At 35.0% G+C, this 12,280-nt stretch overlaps 1 protein-coding gene across 2 annotated transcripts in view; it reads right to left on the bottom strand.

Moving 5' to 3' along the window:
* Positions 1 to 5,487: 5,487 nt before the first annotated feature.
* The window catches only part of erbb4b (erb-b2 receptor tyrosine kinase 4b), a 288,387-nt gene continuing 281,594 nt past the window's right edge, over positions 5,488 to 12,280 (bottom strand). For both annotated transcript variants that reach the window (XM_032567977.1, XM_032567976.1), the window contains exon 28: positions 5,488 to 12,172. In XM_032567977.1, coding sequence (XP_032423868.1) covers positions 11,502 to 12,172 — 671 coding nt within the window. In that variant the 3' untranslated portion in view covers positions 5,488 to 11,501. The remainder of the gene's footprint in view (positions 12,173 to 12,280) is intronic.

Here is a 12,280-nt window from a genome sequence, read left to right as displayed (position 1 = left end):
AAAAAACATTCAATATGAGAAGCCATGTTGAAGGAATGTCTGTCTGTCTCTCTCTAGCCTAATGAGATAATTTTCTGAATGGTAAGAGAAGTCTGCAGTTTCATATGGCTAGAAGGAAGACGGCATGCTGTGACTACAGGATACACCACACTCTAATGTGTCTGGGTGAACCCCTTGAGTATGAACTGACATTTTAAGTCAAGCAATGCATAGGGCACTCAAAACTACAGGGTTGAATTAGGTAATATTACACAGACAAAACAAAAAAAGAAACAAGTCAGTTAGGAAATAGCTCCAAGTGACCTGAAATTACATGTAAACAATACAGTTAATTGTTTACATTTACATTTAAAAGTAAATGTAAACATTTACATCACATTTGATAAAGGACCAAAGTGAAATTGTACTGTTGCAGTTAATAATACTGGAAAGAACACAATTCTATTTCATAAGAAAAGAAAACTTGATCAAAAATAAGTGATAATAATAAAAGCCACAGCTAAATGCTCATAGGAATGGAAAAATAAAATGGACCTCTTGTTGTAATCTCTTTATAGCTGAGATGAATAATGTAATTGAAATATTTCAGTGCTGTGCACATAATTTGAAATATTTAAACACCATCTCAATATTCACACTAAATGTTTTTTTCTAGTCATGCAAAGATTCTTAACTTGATGTTTTTTTTCTATTTTGTATCAATGCGATTAAACAAGGACCGATCCAAGTAAATGTTACAATGCTTTTCAAAAGTATTTAAAACCCTTCGAACTTTTCTACTTTTGTTATATTGCAGCAACAATTTTCAATTTCAATTTTCTGAGATTTTATGTGACAGTCCAATACAAAGCAATGATCAATGTGTAGTGGAAAGAAACCAGTTCATGCTTTTCCATTTAATTACAACCAAACGTAAACGTGGTGAGCATTTGGGTTTGCCATCTTTTAAATCAATACTATATAGACCATGATTCATTGCAACTACAGCTGCAAGTCTTTTTAATTTTAGCCCATTCTTTCTCAGATAATAGATTAAGCCAAGTCATATTTAACAGAGAATATCTGCAAATGCTAATTTGCAAGTCTTGTCATCCTCAAAGGACTTAGGTGTGGACTTTGATTGAGTTATTGTAACACATGAATATAGTATGATCTCAAACATTCCATCATAGCACTGGCTGCATGTTTGGGGTTGTTGTCTTTGTGGAAGGTATTTCTCTGTAACAATAAATAAATAAAAGACAAAAAGAAAAACAACATCTTTGTTGCAGTCTCTGATGTTTGTTCAGCCTTTAGCAGGTTTTCTCAAGCTGTAGTTTCATCCATCTAACCATCCAATTTGCCCACTTCCTGGTTCTTTTGAAATAAAGCATCCCCACAGTATGATGCTGCCACCACTATGTTTCACACATAGCCTCGGCATAAAGATTATTTCTCAACCAGCTAAAGCATCTTCTTTTACATGTCTTCTGCGGTCCCTACATGACTTATTGCAAATAATGCTTAAAGCTTTAATAATTTTGCCAATCTCCCATAAAGATTAGTTTACAATTCTCCCATCTACAGCTGTAGATCTTCAACTTTTCCCAAATTACCGCGGGCCTCCTGGTGACTTGCTCTGCCTAATTAATGTTCTACTTTCCTAGCCTATTTTGGTAGGTTTGAAGTTGTCCCACACTTTTTACATATTAGGATGTACTACCACTATACTGTTAGGATCTCTATAGCTGTTTTATATTTCTTCCGGTTCACGGTCGTGGGATAAATTCTGTTCTCTATGACATTACATCACCTCCAAAAATACCTGTTACACCACGGCTGTAGCATGACAGAATGTGGAAAACTTGAAAAAGTTAGATTTTTTTTTGCAAGGCATTTGGAATTGCTCCTTCAATGGTTCATTGACAAAGAACATTCGAGCAGCTACTAGTAAGTAGATTCAATGTGGAAGGATTTAATTTCAGTGATAAAGTTGCAGACACGGTGACCAGCAGGGTTTCAAATAAAGAGGAAAACCCAGAAAAGGAACACAATTGATGTTTAAATATTGACAGATCTTTATTCATATTGAATTAAAAATATACTTTTGACAGAATCATGTAACAAAACAAAGGGAATATGTATTTAAATGTTCTAGCTGAGGAGAAAAGATCAATTAATAGTATCACACAAAATGTTAAGATGACAAAGTACACCCTATAAAACTTCTCCATCAACCTAATCAGTAAATACAAAGAATTTATGACATTATAGAAAGTTCCTCCTTGCAAAGCTCATCGCTGAACAGATAACATAAGATTCAATGCGCTTTCCCACCCCTGCATACACATTTAAATACTGAAAATTGGAAAATGATGTAGTTGCCACCAAAATCATCGGGTGCACAAGCCAGGGTACTTTCTAATCCTACCTGTACAAAAAGCTCAAAGTATTTTTCAAGAAAGACTTAAATATAAAAATCAGCATGATAAATATTAACAGAATCCAAAATTTACAAAGGATGAAATTCTGATCTATAACAGAAAACAACATCTCAATGCTCAATATTTGTAAAACAAACATGATCAGAAAACACAAAAAGTGGTATAAATAAAACAAATTGTCTTCAAGTGTGTTGCAGTACAGACATGTAATTTCATTACTCTAATCCTTAAATATCTGTTCTGCAATTTAATTTACATAATGAATCCTAGCAAACCTTGTAGCTTCAGCTACTGTAAAAAACTATGTGGCATAAGACTTCTGACACACCAACTGATTACTAATAATGTACTAGCTAAAATAGCCCAATGAAAATTGTTATTTGTGATGATTTTGGTGGCAGTTTTCCTTCAGATAGTCGACATGGCTGAATATAGGTCTCAAATATGCTGAAAATCCAGTTTTGATATAAAAGAGGGAGTTCAGAAAAGGAGAAAAGTTCCGTTGAAGCCACAATTGTACTTCAATGAACAATCGGCCATGCAAAAAAATGGTTGCTCATTGTTTTCTGTTAAATAACAAACCATTCTTAGGTTTGTTATTGCTACACCATTCAATCAGTATTGCCCTCTTAGTTAGAAACAAGAAAAACATGACAAAGCTAAGTAAATATCAAAAGTAATTGAGAAGATACTTTACTATGTTTTAGGTCCTCAACATTTATATTGTAAAGTGACACTGGTGGATTAATAACATTTGTTACAAATACCATATATGAATATCCCTAGAATTGTAACAGTATTAAGTGTACAAAATTAAAAAGACCTCAAGAGGTCAGGTTACTGGGAAAATCTGAAGAAGAATGTAGTGGTGATGTAAAATATATTCAGTAAAAAAAGGAAAGATGTCAGTCCTAAAAAAAGGCAATAGCATAGGTTGAAACACAAATTTCACTTAGCTGTGCTGAAAACACAATCACAAAATCACAGGAGCATTGATGCTTGGTGTGTGACCAAATGACCCTTTGCAGCTTCACAGCTTACTCTTAGAATTGCATTTACAGAATATATATATTCACTGAATGTATATATAGCTATGTACATAAAGAAAAAAAAGTGAAAATTAGAGAACAAACTCAAAAAATGCATTGGTGTAAGGAGAAAAAAAGCAATTATCTTGTCAAAAGCATGTCTAGAGCAATGCTCTATTTACAGATACACCTGACCTTTTCTCTCTTACAAAAATATCTTCTTGTTTTTGTAACAGTTTTATTTTTAGTAAAATCTTTAAGCAATCCATTTTAGAGCAAAAGATAAGGATTTCCAATATTACAATTGTTTTAACACCAGTTTATTAGAGTGTAGACTGTGCTTTCCTAACCACTCTCTTTTATTCTGGTTCTCATGGCACTTGACAATGCACATACTTAGTTTAACACGGTGCCAGAATTGCACCATGAACATCACTGGTTTATTAAACCATCATTGCAGAATTTGTTTTGCCAGCTGCTATTTTAGTTAAAGATTTTCTTTTTTAAATGCAGACAAAGAACAAATATGTTTCTGCTTTTTTGACAGTGGTCTTTGTAATAATATGTGTCAACCACAGATGGAATATATTTTTGCTTTAAAAAAGTTCTAATGACATGAAAATGAAGTTATGAAGAACTCACTGTATAAAAAGATTCTCTGTGACCCAGTTCAGCAATTAAAATTTGTAAGGCCATCATTTCTAGACTATAGTGGTAAATGAAAGAGGAGTGTCTCATATAAAAGCTGCAACAAAATATGATACAAACAAGCAAGACAACTTTTGTGTGGATACCAGAGACGGCTCGAGGCCGTATGGGGACTTGAATATAATTTTATTTGGGGTCCCTTCCAATTCCATTGCTGGACATAGCTTAGATAATGTTTTAAATTTTCTGGATTTTGATGTCTGTGTATTATACATATACAATTATCAAAAATAATAGCGTAAAACAATTAAGTAAATAAATAAAATTCAAACTTAGATTGCAAAACTGAATCCATCTATCTATTGACTGGGCCCACTTACTATGTATGGGGGGAGGAGGTGCTTACATCCAGCAGTCATTGAACAGGGGGCATGATACACCCAGGACATATGCCAGTCTGTCACAGGGAAAACACCAAGGCAAACACACTTACAAGGGTAATTTAGAGTAATCAATTAGCCTAACTGTCATGTTTATAGTCTATGTGAGGAAGCCAAAGAAACCAGAGAAAACCTGGGCATTCAGGGGAGAACATGCAAACTCCATGTTTGAACCTCTGACCTATTTGCCACAAGGCAACAGAGGTAGCATTTACTGTACATCACCATGCAGCCCACAACTTAATCCACATTGCTTAAATCTTAATCATGTTACATGCAGCACTTGATATAGCATGTCTTTTTTGAAAAATGAAATTAAATGCATTTGCTTGTTGCCATTTTCAGAAAAGAAAATTGTTTGGCATCAAGTGTTTGGAAGTTAATACTGGCAAAGCTGAGAGCAAAAATAATTTCACAGAAAGCCCCCTTTACAGAAATTATACTGAAGTGTTGCTTGAATATTTATAAACTTGACTCCTTTGACAATTCTATTGCTCATGGGAAACCCCTGCTGGTGCGAGGGTCCAAGTAGCTGCCTAATTTGCTTGGTTTTTGTGTCTGATAGTAGCTGTAGTAACAACTTTATCAATCCAAACCATCAATATATGAGTCAGTTGTGGCAAAATCCCTTTTAAACCTAAATTGTTAATAAGCCTTTATTAATTCTAGCCTTTATTAATAATTCTTTCAAACCTTTCAAACCTACAGCAAGGTTTGAAGGTTGGTGGTAGGAGAGCACCAATATCTGATAATGTATGGTAAACATAAACTTTGTAATAGGAGGCATATTTAAATTACATTAGCACAGAAGAATTGCGTTACTTAAACTTTTAAACTGTTGATGTTAAACCTGGTTTATGTGCCTGTCAGAAGTCAAATATGTGTTTGGGTGGAAACTTGACAAAACACTACAGAAGTTGGAGGTTGAGAAAAACTTCTTCAACAGTGTTCACATTTTCCAAAGGCAAAGATTTAGCAATAAACTGTTACAGGTTTATGAGGAACACCTAAAGATATCTATTACAATGTATAGTACTTTTTTCAGTAAAGATCTTTGGGTATGGACTTGAGTTGTTATAAACCACAAAATATAACAGCAATGCAGTATTTCCAACAAAGATGATGCAGGTGGATACTCAAAATTTATAAGACCCTGAAGTGCAAATGAGAGGGAAAACAATACAAAACCTCCCACAAAACATGTAGTTACACGCTATTAAAATATGCTCAATACTGACACAGACCAACAAACAGGAAAACATATTTTAAATAAATAAAAGTGTTATCATATACTCCATGTAGTCAATAAGTAAGTAATTATTATTAGCCATTTAAAGATGTTCATATGGCCCTGTGAGTGACTAATTTGACCACAATCACCATATTTTTGTTTTTACTCCACTCATTTCTGCCAGTGTTTGCTACATATAATTCAACAGTCACTTCTGAAGAGACATAAACAGTGGCATTTTAACTCTGCTAGTTTCATTGCAGTCACACCTCCTACCCTCCTGGCTTTTATAATACTGACACATTGGTTGGGTACATTTCTTGAATGCCAATGCTATAGTTTTAACCTCGCTGCAAGATTACAACCAATTGCCTGTTGTCCAGGGCTTCTCAGCTGGTGCACTGAGTGAGTTGTTGGGTAACATGATTTCCCCATAGAACAACAAGGAGAAAGTAGATAAATTAGCATTCAAAAAGCTAAAAGCCCCGGCGATGGCTGCCAGCTGAGAGCGCCAGCAGCTTTTCTCTTTCATAGATTGGCTTTATTTTTCTCAAGAGAACCATTTCTATCCCTAATGGTGACTCTTTACTGCTCTTATTGCTCTTACATGCACGGTCATACAGTGGTCTACAAGCTCTGCTACGAATGCCTCATAGATGATAAGCTTACAAAATAGAATTTTCAACACAGAGAGGATATTGCTACACAACTCATTTACACGATAATTTAGGCAAAGGTGATTGTTTATATAAAGTAAGCAGAATAATCATAACCTAGGAAAAACTATTAGCATATATAGAACAGATCAACGGGTTAGTATCAGAGTAGAGTAGCAATATGTTAATTAATGCTTAGAAATTCACCATTAAATTCACATTGTCATTGGGTTGCACAGGTCAACAGAAATGTATTCATCTAGTGGGGTATTATGGCACCAATCAATCTTCCAATATACTTTTATTTCAATTGGTTTAACATCCTTTCATGATCTGTCTCAGCTGGAGCTCAAATGGATGATTATTATTCCCCATAAAACCTGAGAGGCAAAGAAAATATTCTGCCAGGGAAACATCTGTGCTTGGTACAGTAGTAAATCACCCTTGCTGCTTATATGAATCTTTAATATAGAGGCACAGGTTGTGTAAGAGTGCTTGTACATTGTTGTATAGCAATAAAAAGTTCATCAGGCTAGTCTGCATGTTTATACACATCTTTTCTTTAAACGGGGCAAGCTATTTAGTAAAGTATACTTATTCTTCAAAACATCCTAAATGGAAACTTGTCAAGTCCCAGTAGCCATTTTTAATTCTCAGAGTTTGATGGTGTGCATGTGATGTCATTTTCTTAACATCCAATGATTAGCAAAACATCACTATTTACATACTATAAGCTCTGTGTCAGTTCACCTCCATTTAATAGCTATGCATTGAAATGGTATACCTTATTATTTCAGTTTGTTTTTGTGACTATAATTTCCTTTTTATTTTTCTGTATGCAGACCATAGCTCAGTTTTTTTTACTGTACTTCCAGTTTTTAATTATGCTTTAGACAGTTCTCAACCTAGTTTTAGTAGTTTCTGCAATCTCCTTTGTTTTCTTTGCTTAATGCCAATAATTTGACTGTTTTCAAATAGACTAACATCCTTTCTATGACCACAAAATGTGTCTGAATATTTTGTTGCCAGCTGGAAGGCAAGTGTCTATGATGTAACTATCCAATGGGATGCTCATCCCTACTTGCTCAGTTAAATTCAGTTGCCACAATTGTTTGGGTCAGGTAGTATATGATTACAACACAAAAGCAACACAAAGTAATTATAAGTGGCTTTCTGTTTGCTGGTAGATATTATTATTAACTGGAGTCATATATTTACATTGCCTTTCAAGGTTGGCTTTAATATATATAAGCGTCAAAGCAGCTGTAAAATCTCCCCATGCTGCGTACAGATCAAAACTTCCTCAGTATAAAATGTTCATTGGCAGAAATGCACTATTTCAAATTCAAAAGGTCAGGTACAAAATTATGCATACTGCAAGGGTTCAAAATGGCAAAAGGGAAAATGTCCACCATTGAATTGGCTTAGAAAGAAGCAAAAGAAATTTATTATTATTTAATCAAATTGTGCAATTAGGATAAATGTATTTGTCTTGCAAATGTGCTCACATTCATGGGTTCAGCAATGGGTCACATAATAAAGTGTAGTTTTCACTTGGGATGTCCCAATGCAAGACTAGAGCCTTGCATCGACTCTAGTCCAGATCACAGCTTCTATTAATCATCATAAGGAGTCACAAAATCTCAAGCTGTTGGAAGTCTGTCTTTCATTTTAATAGATACTCTCAACAAGATACATGGCCTCAATTTTGCAGATATTTTTCTTGCATCTTGCATTCATCTGCACAACTTGCAAAACTGTAATATACCTTATATATATTTTTTTCCCCCTCAAATTTGTTTTTGTCACTCAGAATCTGATTATTGTAGGACATGTGACATGTCTTGGAGTATGTGTGGCATGTAACCTTCTCTTCATATTGTGCTTAGATATCCATGGACAAGCTTTTGTAAAAATACCAGACTTTAAGCTTATATAACTTTAAAACAAACTCAAGTTTTAAACCAGTTTTAGAAAGCATTTAGACCATAAATGGTATAGATTTAACTGTAATCATTATGAAATTAAAATGTTATGAAGCTTAAACGCAACTAAATAATATATAAGTATGTATAAATATGTAGTAAATACAACAAAAGCTAAAATATGAGCAAATGTGTTTAATAAGGAAGAAGAATAATTGGGAAAAAGGGGTTTCTGTTCTGGTGAATTGACCCTATGCTAAGAAAACTCAGCCTTCCACCCACATTACAAAAAGTGCAATATTAGAAACCAAATACCGGTAATTTAATTAATACAGTGAATTAAACAACTAACTTTTCAAGATATTTCCCTGATTGAAATTTTGTGTCACTCATTTTTATATAACATTACTATACCTCAAAAGTGCTAAAACTTAATTAGCAAAATGCTGATGAAATGAAAATACTGGTAATGCTAAATTATACTTGCATCATATAAAAACATATGCATGAATTGCCTTCAGAGCAAGAATAACATTAGTTATTTAGCTGTCAAGAACATTAAGCACATTTTAATTAACAACTGTGCCAAAGAAAGGCTTCATAGTCTTTTTGATGATAAATAGTACTGATCTCGATCAGAGTTTTATGTGGCATCCAACAGTATAATTACAGAAAGTCTGTCATGAGTAATAAAAAAAAAATCTAAACTGAAGTCTTTCACTGTCAATGTAAAAAAAGGATAAAAAGTCTACTCTTGAGTAGACTGTGATACCAAGTTAATTTCAGTGTTTCTGAAGAGTGGTGCAAAAACCTGCTGTAGTTGACATACTTTTACATCTCTTTATATACGGATTGGTTCATATAGTTTTCCCCCCCCCTCTCTGTATAGTAATGACATGTAGTCGGTTCATTATTACAGCTCTTAAGATAAATATTCACAGACTTTTTGGTTGTTGACTATTCAGGGTTTTTCCACCTTTGTCATTAAAATAAGGAACATAATAAAAATCTGGTGGTTTAATAAACAAAAACTAGCCTAGTAAATTTTTTACTAATAAGTCTGCGTTAATAGCTTCCCCAAAATCAACCTTTTTGTCTCCTATTAAAGTAATCATTCATGCATGGCACCAAATCAAACATTGATTTGGTTGTTTGAGGCCCTATTTGCTGGATATATTTGTATAATAGAGAGGAAACATAACGTAAAATAACATAAGAAAATAAAGGGCTGTTTTCTGAACAATGCCTCTTTTAAAATCCCATCACAGCTGGCATATCTGATCACAAATCATTGCTACACTATTCGGGATATCTTGTTAAAGTTTTTCTTCTGTTTTTTGACAAAACCTACATCTAGCCAAACTGTGTGATTCAATCAAAGTCAATGTAAAAGTTATGTCATGCTGGCAGGTAACGTTAATGCCAGCAACAATGAGGCTAACATTCTGTAGATAAACTCCAAAAGCAGAGCTAGGCTAAAGATTCTTCTTAAATATTATGGAAGGGGATGATGACATCACACAGGAACACATCATGGAGACCTGGGAGGTGATCAGTGCTATGGTGAAGAAATTACATTACCCCACAAAGTTTTTACCAATGCCTGAAGTTTGAACAGCTTGTCTCCTAAAAATTATTTGAAAGTCATGTAAATTTGAAATAAGACAAACAAAGGTAGATTCCATCCATGAGTTATGTAAATTACTTATCTTTGTTCTAATGTGCATAAATATGTGCTCTGTAACCAAAGATGACACATACAACAGCAACTGCCTTTCATATTGTTTGTTTTGAGACAAATAATACAATTTCAAGAGTTTCAGCAGAAATTTACGTATGCAAGAAAAATCCAGTCTTTTTCCATAAACTTGTATTTGCTTCTTATATGTGGATGCAAAAGCCTTATTTTGTGTCTTACAATAAATATAACAGTTCTTGTGTGTGTTTTTGTCCACTTAGTGTGTCTCACTCTCCAGCTGCATATATTCTGCTGTTGACTGGAGTTAACAGTAAGTCTCCAATGTTCGCAGAATGCAGTGCAGTGTCCCTGCTTTAGATTGTGCTTTTGTGATCACTCAATGCCCTTTCCTCTTACTCATTAACTTCATGAGCTTGCATTAAAAGGTTAAATCAAACAGAATAACATAAGAGAAAAGTGAGGGGGTAAAAGAAAAAAAACAAAACAGCTGCAGTATTGTTGGAGACAGAATGAAGTTTTAAACATTTCCATTGTGGAAAATGTTAATTTAAAAAATTCTAAAAAAAATATTCATATTATTCTGGACAGGGCCAAAACCTCAAAACAATGCTATTGAGCATTTTGTTGAAATCTTCCCTTCTTCTGCTCTTCACAACTTCCTGTTTTCTGCTGTTTCAGTAGAAGATCAAACTGCTCCAGAATACATTTCAAGTGGTTGCAGGCGTACATGTTGATATGTTTACTTGTGAACAAATTTATGGTTTCTGTTGTTGTGCCAGGCCTTCGGGCTTGTCCCAGGTCTGACATGCTTAATTGTTTTAAGAAAAGGAACGGACAAAGAAATGAGTTTGTGGGAATAAAAGCTATGTTAGGTGTTCTCAGCATAACTTCAGTTTGGTTGGTAAGCCAAGATTCTAACCTGAATGCATGTTTCACATTATAGCCTAAACCCAATGTAAAAAGTCTGTTCAAACAAAACCATGTACACAACTAGTTTGATTAGAAAATATATAAAACATACAGAAGAATGATTTAGGGGTTCATTAACAATCTCACAGTGTCAATGAAAATACTCCTTGTCTGACTAACTAGTTTAATTAGCCTAATTAGGTTATTTCTTCTTTTTTAAATAACACATTGATGTATACGTTTCTTGGATTGCTTTTGTTAAAGATGCCAGAACAGTTTTCTGCAGGTCAAACCAGATCCCTCCCTGAAGGAGATCCTCCAGTTTAGGAGTCATGTTTAAAAAGGATGGTTTAAGTCTTAGATGAAGCTGTCACTGACAGCTATTGTAGGTCTGTTATGGAAAGGCAGATTCAAACACTGAGAATAGAAGACTTCCAAATAGAATGATTATGACAAGTTTCCAGAAAAGGTGCAAGGAGGACCCAGGAGGGCAAGTACGGCAAAAGACATGATTTTAATCTCCAGATGCTACAGGTGGGTCACTACACCACAGTGTTCCTCTGCCTGTATGGAGGTGGTGGCAATACATTGCCAGCCTTCATAGCAGCCTCAGACAAGTATTCCTGGTTTTCTGCCACAGCAGGGCGAATGCGTCCATTCTGCCGGTAGAAGAAACGTGTGCTGCAGTCCTGCAGGTACTCGGGATTGTGCAATGTGGACTTCGGAGGGAGACTGTGCTGCCAATACTCAGGATTGTCAAAAGTTGCTTTCTTGGCTTTCTTATCAAATGCCATTGTGCTACTGCTGATGCCTGAGTGTAGTGTGTGTCCTGAATGCCCTGGATGCAAGGTATGTGATGGATATGTTGGGTGGGGGAGTAAGCCAGGAGTTACCACATATCCAGTGGAGGAAACGATGTGGCTTGATGTGGATGGGTTTGCTGTCTGCAGGACTGATTGTGCAGTAGAGGACGAAGAACCAGAGATGGAAATGGCACCAGCTAATCCATTTTTGTCCCCAGGGCTAAGGAATGTATTCAGGTACAGTGGCTCATTGATGTACTCATCGTCTCCATGGGCAGACTGGCCTATTGGGGCTGCGGCAGCGCCAGCTATGTGCAAGGTGTGGCAACTTGCTCCATCTATCACTACGTGGGCATCACCGTTCCTACGACGTGTGACAAAAGGGTTTTCCTCAACAGGATGAAGATGATCTGGAAGTAAAAAAAAGGGATTAAAGATATATCTGTTTCTACTGACCAGTGTTAGAAGCCACTAGTTAAATGTGTAAATATATATAATTATAGGCAATTACAACAATT

This window comes from Xiphophorus hellerii, chromosome 7 (assembly GCF_003331165.1).
Source record: "Xiphophorus hellerii strain 12219 chromosome 7, Xiphophorus_hellerii-4.1, whole genome shotgun sequence".
NCBI lineage: Eukaryota > Metazoa > Chordata > Actinopteri > Cyprinodontiformes > Poeciliidae > Xiphophorus > Xiphophorus hellerii.
This window is presented reverse-complemented; position numbering and strand designations above follow the sequence as displayed.